Below are 16783 nucleotides of genomic sequence, written 5' to 3'. Positions count from 1 at the left end.
CATAGTTCAATATTGAAAATGGGTGGTCTTCCCCTTTTAATATGTTTGGTGCAGAGGTAAAAAAAAAAGAGCAGAACAAGACAAGTACATGGTGAAGGGTCAAGTTTACAAAATATTGACGTTTTAAGTCGTTAAATGTCTGAACACAATAACACGAATCCAACATACACAATTGTCAAATATTAGAGGCAGAAATTGTGTTGCGAGGCGTTGTGAGCATGTAGATCGTCTATTTTCACAATCGAACCGTGTTATTCAAAATGTAACGCCTCAACTCTTAGTGCTTGTACCCAGTTAAAATGTGATTATTTTGAGGGTAGCGGCCTGAAAAGCTTGAGAACCACCGGGCTAAACAAGGTGTCCTCCTTGCCTCTGCTCTCCTGTCAGGAACTGGCTGTCTGCAGACACCAAGGACGAGAGGAACCTCTGGATGCTGAAGCTCAACCAGGTGTTGGTGGATCTGCGCATGTGGCAGCCAGACTCCTGCTACCGGCCCCAGTGAGGCGTCCTACTCTCCTTCTCCACTGGAGGGAGCCATTCTCCTGCTACCTGCCCCAGTGATCCCCACTGTAGGGAGCCAGTGAGACTCAGGCCCTTGCTTCTGTTTCATGGGACTAAATTATAAATATATGATATTATAATATCAACCATTGTGTTTTACTAAAGTGCAATACAGAGTGAAATGTGTTGAAATACAATATGTGTTTTGCCGGAGAATATTTTAAGAGCGCAACAGTAATTAAACGTACTTTATAGAATGAGAAACAAATGTACTTTTCATGTCATTCCAGTATTTGGTGGAGGTTTGATGACCTTTGGTGTTTCCAAAGAGTTTTAGGCTGTTTTAGTCTCTGAAACATTTTGTTTGATTTCACCTGAGTTGGCTTTTATTTTTCTACACATTATTAAAAAAAGGCATGGCTTTATTATATATATATATTGAGTCTGTTTTCAATGCTTAAGTTGATATGTAAATGTTGTTGAAATACTAAATGAATGCACGTTTCTCTTGCCACAATTTGTATGTTTTAAACTAAAGGGATATTTCACTTTCAAACATGTTTGTGGGTCCTTTTAACGTCTACTCAGGCGTTTGTGTCTTTAGATAAATAATGGTCTACTCAATCAATCAACCTAAAAACTGTCTGTCAAACAAAAGCCTGAGTAGAAGATAAAATGACCCCAAAATGTTTTTAAAGTCAAAATATCCCTCGTTAAGTTCACCTTTGTGTTGAGCATATCACATGTTATTACAGTGTGTCACAGCTGTCAGGTTTTATTTGTCATATTGGTTTAAATAGTTTATTATGTTTTTATGGGTAAATCTACCATTTACCAGGTGCCATTTATCATTGTGCTTCCATCCTCTTCCAGGAGATTATTTGATTAGGGTGCAGTCACACAGAACTTTTATTATGAGGGAGGAATCTTCCAATGCATCTCAATGGGAACGGAGCGCTTTGCTGCCATTTGGGGAGAAGCGTTCAGCTCCCATTGGAGTGCATTTGCAGAATCCTCCCTTATAGGCAGAATTAGAAGTTTTATGTAACTGCACCTTATACTGTAATTAATCTGTTACAAGCACTCCACGCATTTTAATGACTGGTGAGTATTGTTTTAAAAATGCACTTCAATAAATGCCAAACAGAACTAAACGACTTGATTATTTTTTATCTTGAATTTGTTTTAGGTGCTTAATTGCAAGAGTGTTTGTGGATAAAGGACCAGTGAATGCATTATAGACAGGTCTAATCCTACAACCTTCTGATAAAAGGGTGTACCAAACTTTTCTCAGTTGATCCTCATGCAGGGGTCTTCAACAGGGGGTCCTGGACCCCTAGGGGGTCCTCAGAGTCACTAAAGGGGGTCTTCCAAATCTTTGAGTGATAGAAACCTTTTCTCATTTTTTATATTAACCAATTGAACCCTAGTGTCCAAATTCCGAGAACTTTAGCCAAAAATAGCAGATCTACAAGCTCACAATGGCTCGCGTTGCGAGGCGTTGTGAGCTGGTAGATCGGCTATTTTTGCCAAAGAGCTTTGGTGTAGAGGGAAAAAAGAGCAGACTAAGTACAGAGTGAAAGGTCAAGTTTTTTAAGTATTGACGGTTCAAGTGGTTAAATATCTGAAAACACAATTTGACATGAATCCAAAATACACTCTGATGATTGTGCTGTCAAAAGATGAAACTATATGAAATCTATGAACATGTTGTGGGGGTCCCTGCTTCATCTCTCAACTAGGGGTCCTTGGCCTGAAAACGTTGAAGACCTCTGTTCTAATGTATTTTTCCTGTAGAATCCATTTCTGCCATGTACATTTTTGTATTGTGCATAATTATTGAGACAATTAGCACATTGACTGAAATATGCTAATGTATGGCAGAAATGGATTCTACAGGAAAGAATAGGAACAAATTAGAATCAACTGAGAAAAGTTTGGTACACCCTTTTATCGGAAGGTTGTAGGATTAGACCTGTCTATTAAGACAGGGAAGTGAACGCATTATTACATATTATTTTATGCTTTAACTTATAAACAATAGATACACGCATGAAAGGGAGGCTTATTGATGATGCAACCATCAGAGTGATTGTGTGATACTTGTGGCTTCATCCGCGCCGGCGCAGGGAAGCCACCTGGTGGTCCCAGTCATCACATCAGCTCTGTTTGGATCCCATAGCCCGGGATGCAACGGCCTCTCATTGGCTGTCACTGGTTTATAGCTGGTTGTCAGGCAACCGCCCAACGTGTGACGGTGTTCCCAGCAGACTGTTACCCTATTCACGGCCCGTTAATGTATGATAATTTATAATAGATTATAATAGTGGTTATAATAACACAATAGAATCTATATATTATCATGTATTACAACTCTATCCTGGTGTTCTAAATTAAAAGGCAGTGAGTGATCAGTCATTATTAAGTGTTTGGCCCTGTTTGGCCTAGCTCAGACCTACTCTAGATTGGATACTTTAGCCCCTTTTCGACAGCAGTTTAAAAAAAAATATCTACATTTTCCATTACAAAAAAGTACCCCTATCGGTAAGAAACAAATTGACCCATTTAACTGTTTTGATTGATTGATTGATTGAAGGCTTTATTAGAAGTTTGCATAGGAAAATGTACAGATTCATGACGGTACAGTTCACTGGTACAAGGTCTACTAAAAGGAGATCCATGAAAAGACTAAGCTTATTTCAACAGGAAACCATTTAAGTATCTCATATAACATTGAATGACAGACAAATAGAACACAGTACTATGCAGTAGATATGTAAAGAAAAAGGGGGAAAAAAAGAAAAGAAAACAGTAAATCTAAACAAACAGTAAGTAGGTCTATATACAAGGAATATACTACAATATAATACAATATAAACTTGTATTACAACTATCCTAATTATAATGCACTGTAATGGATTATAACTGTGATTATAATACATCATAAAGTATTAATGTATTACTATGATAATTAAAATACACTATAATAGATTATAATAGTGGTTATAACACAATATAATCTATTATCATGTATTACAACTATATCTGGTGATCAGTCATTATGAAGTGTTTGGCCCTGTTTGGCCTAGCTCAGACCCTGTTTAGTACCACTTTCACACCACTCTACCCAGGTCCTTGTAGTGGAAAACCTGGCACAAGTGGGCGGTGTGGTGTGGAGTTGGGCCAGTGGAAAATGGGCTTTTTTAGAGTTTAGTACCACTTTCACACCACTCTACCCAGGTCCGTCCTTGTAGTGGAAAACCTGGCACAAGTGGGCGATGTGGAGTTGTGTGGTGTTGGGCCATGTCAGTGGAAAAGGGTCTTTGTCTGTTCTTGAGAGACATAACTTTAGGAGCGTGAAACTGTAAATGACGCTGACATCGCAGCCAATCACAGTGGGGCCGGCGTCCTCCCAGGCGATGGGGTCAGACTGTAGCATTACCACGCATCATATCACTCTGTCAGTCAGTCTGCCGGTTAGAAGTCACACAAACCTCCTTTAAAACTGCTCTTCTCCCCTGGAAAAACCCTCCGATTGACAAGGTAGGACTTCATTACCTTACGAGTCTGATCACAGTAATCAGTGATACATCCTTCTATAATAGTAGCTCTGGTCCATAGCGTTAGTGGAGTTAGGGAGACCTCCACTAACGCTATGGACCAGAGCTACTATAATAGGTGTAATAAGTTTAACGTGCTTTAAATGGAGTGTAGTAGATATAGGAAGCGTGCATGCGTTCAGTCCATACGTTAAAGCCTTTATGATGTCGCTAGTCTCTAACGACGCGCTGTGATCTTATAGATCTGCTCTTTGGTTGGCCATAGGAATAGGATAGCCTATCTTTGGCACGTCGCTTCAAGCAGAACGATCTTCCAAACTAGAGGGAAGAAAATGAATGAAATGGTAAAGAAAACAGGCTATAACACCTCGTTAGAAAACAATGATAGATAGATAAAGATATCGATCAGTTTAGTGACGTGAATCCCAGAGAAGACCACGTTTCTGAACAGATGTCATGGTGTGTCATCATAAACCATCCTTAAAGTCATAGATTGGTAGTTATTGCTCTGCATAAACTCAGATCAACGGGGGAAAGCCACGCGCGAAACATAGGCACGCATACAGTAGGCTCTCTATTCCACAGTCATATGGTCATATATGCCGGTAATATGACATTAGTTAGTCAGTCAGTGGCTACTATGTTTCCTATAGGAATGCATGGACAGCATGTACAGTACACAGTAGGAACACGTGGTCAGCGTTTAGCCAATCAGAAACAGCGTAGGGCTGACGTCATGGGATAGACATTGTAACCATGATGATGCCATGTTAGCCGCAAATTGCAACACTAGATTTTTGCCAGACCCATGAAATGGGTAGGCCTACATAAGCAAATGTCGGTCTGTCCGGGTTTTCTATATAAAGGGTATATATGATGATGACATGATGATGACATGCCTACAAAAGGCATGATGTCATAAATGATGATGACAGACAGGGGGTCTGGCACAACCAGGTTGACCTGGTCTAGTTTTTTTACAATATGTTGAAATTAGGGTTGCAATACAGGGTATGCACAGCACATGCTTAAAGTGAATGGCCAATCGAGTGGCAAAGTGAGTTTAACCCAGTTTAATGTCGTTTAATGCAGTGGTTCTCAACCTGTCCCCAAATTATTTGGGGGGGGGGGGGGGGGTCCCCAGATGATTAACTTAATGTGCAACATTGTTTTCTCTCTCAACAGTAAACAAACCAACATAAAGTTTAAGTGTATAGAGGGTATCAGCACATTTCTAAAGTGACAATTTAAGGACTTTTTAAAAACTGAAAAGGAAAGAGAACCACTATTTTAAAGCAATCAGACAGGACTTTTCTGTTTGGATGTATGGTTACTGTCAAGGCCAGAAAGTAGTTTTTTGCCACTCAGTAGGTGGTGCTGCATAACTTGCAGGCATGATGATGATGATGTCACAAGCATACCCTCTATTGATTGATTGATTGACTTATTTATTGACATATTTATTAGAAGTTTGCATAGGACAAAGTACAGTTTCATGACCGTACAAAGCAATCTGTCTGGCTGCCTCAAGCACACATCTACTTACCAATAATACTCAAGTAACCTTAAGTAAAAGTGCTCTCAGAAGTGAGGACAGTACTGTAGTACTAACATCTTCACAGAGGGAAGCCACTGTTGAAGTTTGCACGCTGCCGTGGTGTACGAAAGAGTCTCAAACTCTGAAAAAGTTAGATTTCCTGACATTCTCTCTAATTGATAAATAGATTGCCCACGGTCCCTCAGCTGAGCAAAGAGTCTCATCTGTGAGCGTTTTATCATTTTCAGAGAGGGCAGAAACTTCTAAAGGGGCCTTTTGGTGAAAATATCAAAAATAGCAGACCTCCAAGCTCACAACACGCCGTGCTGTGATGCGATGTGAGCTTGGAGGTCGGCTATTTTCTACATAGAGAGGGCAGAGAGGGAGAGTTTGGACAAGGCAATTCTCTTGAATGCTGCCTTCAGGTATGGCATGGAAAGAGGGGGCATTAGCATTTCTTTCACCATAGTGAAAACTGCATTCATGGTCCGGAGAGGGCACTTTTTACTGACGGATAAAAGGGCAGGGGCTCATGCCTGATGTCTATGTGTGCATGTGCCTGCATCACAGTACAAACAGTACAAAGAGCTGTAATCACAAGGCCATGTTATGTGAACACCTGTTTGAACGGCGGCTGACCCGTGAGTTTTAACGGCGTTTTGACGTCCACAGACAGACAGAGAACACACAGCCTTGGGTAGAGATGGGACGATATGAACATTTCTTGTCACGATTATTGTGACCCACAAAAAATCTGATTTACGATATCAGATTATCCCCAGCATCCATTATCCTGGGGCGGAACATTTGCCAAAAATAGCTGATCAACAAACTCACAGCGCGTCACAGTTGCGACACGTTGTGAGCTTGTAGATTGGCTATTTTTTGGCAAAGAGATTTACCGTAGTAGAGTGAAAAAAGACTGTATCAAGTACGTTATTTAAAAGTCGTTTTTTATTAATTATAGAAGGTTTAAATGGTACCAGATACATGTGTGCAGCTCGGAAAATAAAAGGTGAATTGATCCCAGGCCAGGGGAGATATAATCCATCTGGTCCTTGGTCTGCCAGGGGGTCTCCTTTTTGGAAGACACAATACCTGGTGCCTACCGGACCATCTAGCCATGGAGGGCCAGGGTTCCCACACATTTTTACCAATTAATTTCCAAAACGTTTCCAGAATATTTAACCCAATTTCCAGGACTATATAACAATAATTCAGCTCAATAACAAGTCGCTTACTCCTATGCGCAGTGCCCAAAGACAGGTAGTGTATGCCAGTGGTTCTCAACCTTTTCAGGCTGTGACCTCCAAAATAATCATATTTGAACTGGGGACCCCCCACCCTGACGAGCACTAAGAGTTGAGGAATTTTGTATAACACGGTTCTATTGTGAAAATAGCCGATCTACATGCTCACAACGCCTCGCAACGCGAGGCGTTGTGAGCATGTAGATCGGCTATTTTCACAATTTATGCCTCTAATATTTGACAATTTGGCAATGTTTAATTTGTCATTTCAGAGGTATTTACAAAATCAATAACCAAAGACAATGCATAGCTATTCTTTCCAGGAACTTTTCCAGTACTGGAAAAATATTTTTCTAATTTCAAAATCCAGGAATGACCGTGGGAACCCTGGAGGGCTCTGTGTGTGACTACAATAATCTAAGTGTCTGTCCGTCCTGTCCGTCCCTCTCTTAGAGATGTGTGGAATCTGGGCGTTGTTTGGCAGCGATGAGTGCCTGGCGGTGCAGTGCACCAGCGCCATGAAGATCGCCCACCGCGGCCCCGACGCCTTCCGCTTCGAGAACGTCAACGGCTTCACCAACTGCTGCTTCGGCTTCCACCGCCTGGCCATCGTGGACCAGCTGTACGGAATGCAGCCGATGCGCATCAAGAAGTTCCCCTACCTCTGGCTGTGTTATAACGGAGAGATCTACAACCACCTCACAGTAAGTAAACATCAAGAAGTTCCCCTACCTCTGGCTGTGTTATAACGGAGAGATCTACAACCACCTCACAGTAAGTAACACATGAAGAAGTTCCCCTACCTATGGCTGTGTTATAACGGAGAGATCTACAACCACCTCACAGTAAGTAACACATCAAGAAGTTCCCCTACCTATGGCTGTGTTATAACGGAGAGATCTACAACCACCTCACAGTAAGTAACACATCAAGAAGTTCCCTTACCTGTGGCTGTGCTACAACGGAGAGATCTGAATCTTTGACGGGAGTGTTCCTGACTAAACTATCCCTTAAACATTGCCGTGACACAGTGCAAAATGACTGTACATCACGGTTACAGTGTGTAATCTCTCCTGTGTCTCCGTCCCCTGCAGCTGAAGGAGCAGTTTGGCTTTGAGCACCAGACCAAGGTGGACGGGGAGGTGCTGCTCCACCTGTACGAGCGATTCGGGGTGGAGAAGATGGCGTCCCTGCTGGACGGGGTGTTTGCCTTCGTGCTGCTGGACACGGCCAACAGGAAGGTGTTCCTGGGACGGGATACGTACGGTGTGAGGCCGCTCTTCAAGCTGCTCACTGACGACGGCTTCCTGGCCGTCTCCTCTGAGGCCAAAGGTATGTTATAGCGCCACCATGAGGCCAAAGGTATGCTATAGCGCCACCATGAGGCCAAAGGTACATTATAGCGCCACCATGAGGCCAAAGGTACGTTATAGTGCCACCATGAGGCCAAAGGTACGTTATAGCGCCACCATGAGGCCAAAGGTATGTTATAGCACCACCATGAGGCCAAAGGTATGGGGAGAGATACGTATGGTGTGATGCCGCTCTTCAAGCTGCTCACTGACGACGGCTTCCTGGCCGTCTCCTCTGAGGCCAAAGGTACGAACATGGCTCCTTTTGTTGCCTTTGTTCAGTGACCACTTTTAGGGTTCCTTTATGACCCCGCCAAATGACATTCAGGGTCTAATTTCAGTCCCTCTTTTTGTTCTGTCTTTCACATTCAAGCTTTGGTGGAAGAAAGTACTCCCAGAGTAACACAGTGTAAGAAATAATGTTTTTAAACAAAAAGAACAAAGTAATTGATAAAACAGGGCCTCCTCACAGAATCAGGGAGCCAACTATTTAAAAGGGAGTTTGAAGTTCAATGGGTTGATATATGTAGCAGGGGTGGGGGAGTTTGATCAAATATTGAACCAAGCAATGTAAAGCCTGTCTGGGGTTCACATGAAAATGAAGTGTTTTAATGTGAAATACACCTTTAATGACATTATGTCTAATTACAAAATGTGCTCACAATCTTTGTTTAATCTCAGGTACCTAACACTAAGTGTAAATAGTGTGTTGTGAGATCGACTGATCGATTTACTGATTGGATACTTCATTAACAAATTGCGTTGTCTAACGTATTTAATGTTGTCTAATGGAGTGGTTCTCAACCTGTGGTTTGGGACCCCCAGGGGGGTCTCCAAATTATTCGGGGGGGTCCCCAGATGATTAACTTAATGTGTAACATTGTTTTCTCACCCAACAGTAAACAAACCAACATAAAGTTTAAGTGTATCTGAGTCATTCCACGAAACCGGTACGATTTGAGGTCCCTCTAATCCTTTTAGCTGTATTTTATCTATTTGGTCACCAAAATTGATTTTTAAAAGCTTTTATCATTAATTGAAATATTCCCTTTAATATTGTGTAAAACTTACATACATCTTATCTTAATTCCAGAAATTATCTTCCCTTTTTTTAGTAGACACCACCTATTTTGTCCATTTTCTCATGTCCCCGATGGCTGCTAAGGAAAGTGGACTTGAGATATAACTAATAAAAGTGTAAAATAATCCATAAATTATGCTATTAACATAAAACCAGCAATGTACTCTATTGCTGGTCATGTTTAGTATCAAACATATAATTTTCCAAATGTCTGTCTGTCTGTCTGAGTGAGTGTCTGTCTGTCTGTCTGTCTGTCTGTCTGTCTGTCTGTCTGTCTGAGTGAGTGTCTGTCACAGCGTTTCTCCTCAGTGGCTGGAGCAATTGATCTGAAATCGCATCACCATTAGCATATGAACACACCTGACATAACTGTGAAGCCCGTTTGTCACTTTCACAAATCATATGCTGTATATTAGCATTTTATGGTGTATCTATATCTATTCTGCATCTACTGTAGCATGAGGCATATCTATTCTGCATCTAGCATGAGGCAACATGTTTAACCAGGTGTGTGTGTGTGTGTGTGTGTGTGTGTGTGTGTGTGTGTGGGGGGGGGGGGGGGGGGGGGGTATCTCTGTAGCCAATGCCATTAAACGAAACGGGTATTTCTTACATTGATGATCCTACATATTATCATGCAAGCACCAGTTAAAGTTACTTTCCATCCCTCATATACTGTGTGCACAGTGCACATCCCATAACCCACACACTGCACATCATTTCAAACGGGTAAGGGCTAGTTTTAATAGATAGATGATTTATCATTAAAATCACATAATATAGCTCCGTCCCCAATCGCACTCAACCCCGTTACAAAGTCATTCTCCTCTCTGTAAAAAGTATGAACTGCTCCTTTAGTGACATCAACAACATGCAATGGCATTCTACAAGTCTTCTGAGCAAGATACTGCAGAAAGAGGACATTTCCCAACTTTTTACACCTATTTATAGTCATTTATACTTTCATAGTGTGGTCGTAAAGCTTAACAACTCAACCCTGTTACATGAAATAAAGATAGAAAACAATCATTTGTGAAAAATATCTTTGTTATTTCAACAATGTATCTGATTTCCTAATGTCACGCATGCCATGTGGTCTCCTCTTAATCACCACAGGTAGAGTAATTGCCATCTTGAGTAAAAAATCTCAACCCCGTTCCACTCAACCCCGTTATCAATGTCAACCCTGTTGAATGGATTATTCCATATAAAAATATTAATTTAATGCCTGAGATGGGAAAATATGTTTTTCTGCATGTTAAATATGTCCTTAACTCATTGCATGCCAGGCCCGATAGTCCCGAGATTATTTTAATGTCTTTCCCTGCCAGGCCCGATAGTCCCGAGAATTTCCGCCATTTTGGGGGAAAAAAAAAAAAAAATCAAAAAAGTTTTTTTTTCAAAAAAAATTTTGGACCCCAAAAAATGTAGTAGGCATGATAGAAATCGCGAAATTGCATGTTCAACCCCCATAGCAACCCCATCTATCAAACATGGCAGCCATCTTTGTTTACATTTTAGGAAAACATAATGGCTTGTATCTCATGAATGCCTGAACGGATTTCCATTCGGATTTTTTTGTTTGAAAGCTGTGAGCAATGTGGACACACGTGGTGCATTATCTAGGCATGGGTGTGCATGATCCGTGCACTATGAATTACATGGACGTCTATGGAGACCAGAGGCACCATAGAGTACGAAGGTATTGTTAAATGGCGGGGAATGTGTTAATGGCTATTCCGAAAAGCAATTCATTTCGATCAAATTTTCCCGAAAAAAATGTCCAAATCGTACCGGTTTCGTGGAATGACTCATCTGGGTATATGCACATTTCTAAAGTGACAATTTAAGGACGTTTTAATACCTCTAAAATAACAAATTAAACTTCTGTCAAATTGTAAAATATTAAGAGGCAGAAAGTGTGAAAATAGTTGCAAGGCGTTGTGAGCATGTAGATCTGCTGTTTTCACAATAGAATTGTGTTATACAAAATGTACTGCCTCAACTCTTAGTGCTCGTCAGGGTGGGGGGGCTCCCCAGTTAAAATATGATTATTTTGGGTGTCACAGACTGAAAAGGTTGAGAACCACTGGACTAACATATCTAATGTTGTCTAATGTATCTATTCTAACTTCTAATGTTGTTCCCATAATGCATTGCAGGCCTGACACAGATCACCCACTCCATGTCCACCCCAGCCTCCATCGTTCCCTTCCCCCCCGGACACGTGGAGTCTTTTAATCTGAAACCCACCGGGAAGGTGGAGTCTCTTCAGCTGGACCAGTTCCACTGCTGCACCCAGGAGCCAAGCCACGCCCTTTATGACACCGTGGACAACCTGAGCTCAGGTAGGCCTTATGTCCCTTATGCACCTTATTGTCCTTATTAGGGATGCGGTATCGGTACTCGTGGTATCGGTACTCGCCCCGATACCGGCCTATTTTGCGGTATCGGTACTCGTGAGATACTGCTCACAAAGCGCCCGAGTACCCTGTGTGTTCCGCCACTTCGCCTTTCTCTCTCTCTCTTAAAGTATCAAAAGTAAAAATACAAAATGTTTGAGCATAGCAGATCTAGAAGATCATGCACAGTACAGGAATTTCCATGGGCTAAACCTGAAAAAAAAAGTGAAATGTGTGGCAGTTGTGCCATGTTCTGGGAAAGCAATGCAATTTAATGTGTTATATACAGCCAGAAAGTGAGTAACATCTGATAAAAAAATTTTTTTATTATTAATTGTACTCGTATCGGTACTCGGTATCGGCGAGTACTCAAAATGAAGCACTCGTACTTGTACTCGGTCAGCAAAAAAGTGGTATCGGGACATCCCTAGTCCTTATGTCCCTTATGTTCCTCCCACGCCCTTTATGACACCGTGGACAACCTGAGCTCAGGTATACATTACCTTATGCACCTTATTGTCCTTATGTCCCTTATGCTCCTGCCACGCCCTTTATGACACCGTGGACAACCTGAGCTCAGGTAGGCCTTATGTCCCTTATGCACCTTATTGTCCTTATGTCCCTTATGCTCCTGCCACTCCCTTTATGACACCGTGGACAACCTGAGCTCAGGTAGGCCTTATGTCCCTTATGCACCTTATTGTCCTTATGTCCCTTATGCTCCTGCCACGCCCTTTATGACACTGTGGACAACCTGAGCTCAGGTATACCTTATGTCCCTTATGTCCCTTATGCACCTTATGTCCCTTATGTTCCTCCCACGCCCTGTACGATACGGTGCACAACCTGAGCTCAGGTACGCCTTATGTCCCTTATGCACCTTATTGTCCTTTATAGACATGTCTATGGTGCCGTACAGGCGGTGTATGTACATATCCCTGTACGACACCATAGACATGCTTTCCTCAGGTACACCTCATGTAACTTATGTCCCTTATGTAGCCTACCTTATGTCTTCTATGTCCCTTATGTCAGGGGTTCAGAAGCCTGGGGGTCCGTGGACCTTCAAAGATGACAGGGGTTAGGAGGGCTGTGATGCCTGATGTCTGTTAGGAGACTCATTAGTCATTCAAATCATATTTGCTTTCATCCACTGCCTGTTTGTTCTCTGTAAAGAATGTACTGTCCTGTCAATAGGCCTGGACTTTCCTCATTTTAGGTGCAAGGCCACTTGGCCTTTGGTGTTGATCATTCTTTGAGGGCACAAAGGCCAAACGCCAGGGCAGGAAGACCATGAAATAAAACAAGATTTTAGTCTATTGAAAGAATTTGTTGAATTTAAGGGTTAGGGATGATAACCTAATCTGCAGTGAAATAGATACATTATGGTATTTACAATCTGATGAATCCATGTTCAGCCCTGCACCAATCAAAGTCACAGGATTGGTTTAAAGATGGGGACTCGGGGGAGTTAAGATTTCAGAATCTCAAAAATGTACACTGGTGTCTACATGACAATAAAGAGACACTGGTGTCTACTGTCTACATATTGACCAGACAGAGACAGAGCAGAAAGTGGTACAGTCAGCTGGGGCATTAAGGCCACTGTGGCCTCAGGTCATGCCATTGGTTTGAGGGGAACAAGGTCAAACTGAGGGGCAACGACGGCCATGGCCTTGATGAAATTCCTTGCCTGTAACTTAACATACCGTAGCTCAGTGTTTCTCAATCTTTTTTGGCTTGAGTACCCCCTTTCCCTGATCTCTGAATCCAAGTACCCCCTTTACCCCGACAACAACATTTTTCCAATAAATAGTGGTAGGCCTATATGAAGCTATGATAACCCCCCATTTCAAGAATATAAAATCACAAATAAGGAATGGAGTGAAAGTTTAAAACGGTGCCTCCTGAGCACTGAGCAGATTTATTTTCAACACTGTGGCCAAAACATTTCAGTCCAGTTTTCATGTCAATAACTTTAAAACATTCAAGCACATCCCAGGTGCCTGGTACTATGTACAGTAATTTGGGGTGGCAACTATCAGGCTCACCAAGTTTCTCCATGTGTCATCGCTAAACATAGCAGTGTTTTTTCCCCCTCCTAATTCAATGTTTTTTTAATTATTTAACTATGAATAATATAATCATTTTACTTCTTTTTAGGGGGGTATTTTCGAGTACCCCCTGTAGTACCTCCGCGTACCCCTAGGGGTACACATACCCCCATTTGAGAAACACTGCCGTAGATGACTCCCACCATACAACATCATAGTGAAGTATAGTGACAACATTGATAAAGAATGTGATCACTTTTCCACCTAGCATGCCACTATATAAAATATAATTTGGAAAGAAAAATCAATACCTTTCAATAAGTTTCAGTAAGGGTGGTGTCTGAAGAGACTGTCGGAGCACAATGACTGACACCTGTCATCCAACACGCTGTATCTTCTAATCCCTCCAGGCTTCGATGAAGAGACGGTGAAGAAGAACATCAGGTTGCTGTTTGAGAACGCCGTACGGAAACGTCTCATGGCCCACAGGAGGATCGGCTGTCTGCTCTCAGGTAACTATCAACCAGGGACGTGCTGGCCATTGGGAAAAGCGGGACAGTTCCCGAACGGCTGGTTCATGCCGGCCATTAGGAAAAGAATACAAATAAAATGTCGGCCTTCGTTCCATTTTGGGGGCTGGGCGGCCAACAAAGTAAATCGTCACTGTCGGGCAGAAACCTTGTATCTCCAAGTTTCAAATGTGTATGTTTCTTTCGCAAAGCAAAGCCCTGCTTCATCATACAAGGCCGTCGCACAAAAGTAGTGAAAACAGCAGATCTACAAGCACACAACGCCTCGCACCGCGAGGCGTTGTGTGCTTGTAGATCGACTGTTTTCACTAGTTTAAATCATTTTTAAAATGATAAATACAAAGGAAAAGAATACAAATAAAATGTCGGCCTTCGTTCCATTTTGGGGGCTGGGCGGCCAACAAAGTAAATCGTCACTGTCGGGCAGAAACCTCGTATCTCCAAGTTTCAAATTTGTATGTTTTTTCGCAAAGCAAAGCCCTGCTTCATCATACAAGGCCGTCGCACAAAAGTAGTGAAAACAGCAGATCTACAAGCACACAACGCCTCGCACCGCGAGGCGTTGTGTGCTTGTAGATCGACTGTTTTCACTATTTTAAATCATTTTTAAAATGATAAATACAAAACAAACGGTTTTGGACATACAAGGTTTCCACCCGACAACAACGAAATATAACTCATGTAATTGGCCCACTGGCTTGTCACTTGTCATGATCTGAAATGGCACATTTTTGAGTAGCAGCAGCGCTATAGAGAGAGATCTCTCTATAGCGCGCAATGAGGGCCTCTACAACAAGTTTTCCCGGGCTGAATCAGGGGCCCAGCACGTCCCTGCTATCAACCTACCATTTACATATTTATGAGCACGTCATCATAGCCATAAAAACATAAAAACATGTATTTTTTTTTAAATGGGCTTGCAAGTTCACTCATAAGGCAAAAAAACGCACTTGGGGTGACAGGGCCTTCTCAGTTGCAGCCCCCACCCTCTGGAACCCACTCCCACCTCATATAAAAGAAGCCCCCACCCTTGCCGTGTTCAAAGCCTCCTTCAAAACCCACCTTTTCAGATTTGCTTTCCCTACCTAACATTACTCCACCCGCCTTTCAGTTTTTATTTTTATTCTTTGTTTGCCCTGTTAATGTACTTTTTAGATTTTATCCTTTTAACTTTGTCCCAATAAAGTTGTTTTTATTTTGTTTTGTAAAGCGACTTTGAGTACCTTGAAAAGCGCTATATAAGTTTGATGTATTATTATTATTATTATAAGGTTTGGAACCTTTATTTGCCACGGAGACATAAGTTCCTGCTTTGCATCGGACACTCTGCTTCCCATTTGTCACAACCCAGACGAAAGCACGGGTACTTTTCCCTCATTTCATCAGTGAAATTGCATTTGCGTTTCCGCATTTTCTTTTCATTCGCTCCTCACCAGCAGACAGTGTGTGCGTTTGCTTCAGTGGCTTTGCTAGTACTGGGAGCGTAGGAGGAGACTCGGAGAGCGAGGCGCTGCACTGTTTTATAATGAATAAATACGCGTTCCGGGGTTCGGGGTGGAACTCCGCCTCTCAGAGTGTGTTCCCAAACGAACCACTGAACATGTATGGTAAATACAATGGTCTGTGATGCGCTGATAAAGTAGACGCTACGCTACACAAACTCAAAACCCTGGACCTTTGAAGGATTTTATAAACTCCCCCCGGACAGGCCGGACAGCCCCCAAAAAGAGTCCGGGGAAAAGAGGACGTATGGTCACCCGTAATGCTAACACGAGGTATGGACTCTGTGTGTGTTGCTCATGCTAACAGGTGGTCTGGACTCCAGTCTGGTTGCTGCTATGCTGGTCAAGCTGTGCAAAGAGGAGAAGATTCCGTATCCCGTCCAGACCTTCGCCATCGGGTCTGAAGACAGTCCTGACATCCTGGCTGCTCGCAAGGTAGGGAATAAACCCTTTAGGCTGTTTGTCTGTCCACCAAGGTACTGCAGAGAAACCCTGTAGGTTGTGTGTCTGTCCACCAAGGTACTGCAGAGAAACCCTTTAGGCTGTGTGTCTGTCCACCAAGGTACTGCAGAGAAACCCTTTAGGTTGTGTGTCTGTCCACCAAGGTACTGCAGAGAAACCCTTTAGGTTGTGTGTCTGTCCACCAAGGTACTGCAGAGAAACCCTTTAGGTTGTGTGTCTGTCCACCAAGGTACTGCAGAGAAACCCTTTAGGTTGTGTGTCTGTCCACCAAGGTACTGCAGAGAAACCCTTTAGGTTGTGTGTCTGTCCACCAAGGTACTGCAGAGAAACCCTTTAGGCTGTGTGTCTGTCCACCAAGGTACTGCAGAGAAACCCTTTAGGCTGTTTGTCTGTCCACCAAGGTACTGCAGAGAAACCCTTTAGGTTGTGTGTCTGTCCACCAAGGTACTGCAGAGAAACCCTTTAGGTTGTGTGTCTGTCCACCAAGGTACTGCAGAGAAACCCTTTAGGTTGTGTGTCTGTCCACCAAGGTACTGCAGAGAAACCCTTTAG

The 16783-nt window shown here is 42.5% G+C and overlaps 2 protein-coding genes across 2 annotated transcripts in view; both read left to right on the top strand.

The window, feature by feature from the left end:
- Window positions 1-1491, top strand: part of anln (anillin, actin binding protein) — a 38057-nt gene extending 36566 nt beyond the window's left edge. The window contains exon 27 of the mRNA XM_080735219.1: window positions 388-1491. Within this exon, the coding sequence (XP_080591345.1) occupies window positions 388-502 (115 nt within the window). The 3' untranslated portion in view covers window positions 503-1491. The remainder of the gene's footprint in view (window positions 1-387) is intronic.
- Window positions 1492-3971: 2480 nt separating this feature from the next.
- Window positions 3972-16783, top strand: part of asns (asparagine synthetase) — a 32710-nt gene continuing 19898 nt past the window's right edge. Inside the window, exons 1-6 of the mRNA XM_080735041.1 lie at window positions 3972-4044; window positions 7302-7552; window positions 7943-8180; window positions 11444-11629; window positions 14148-14249; window positions 16077-16204. Of these exons, the coding sequence (XP_080591167.1) occupies window positions 7304-7552; window positions 7943-8180; window positions 11444-11629; window positions 14148-14249; window positions 16077-16204 (903 nt within the window). The 5' untranslated portion in view covers window positions 3972-4044; window positions 7302-7303. The remainder of the gene's footprint in view (window positions 4045-7301; window positions 7553-7942; window positions 8181-11443; window positions 11630-14147; window positions 14250-16076; window positions 16205-16783) is intronic.

Source organism: Nannobrachium achirus (genome assembly GCF_963921795.1).
Source record: "Nannobrachium achirus genome assembly, chromosome: 10".
Taxonomy (NCBI): Eukaryota; Metazoa; Chordata; class Actinopteri; order Myctophiformes; family Myctophidae; genus Nannobrachium; species Nannobrachium achirus.
This window is presented reverse-complemented; position numbering and strand designations above follow the sequence as displayed.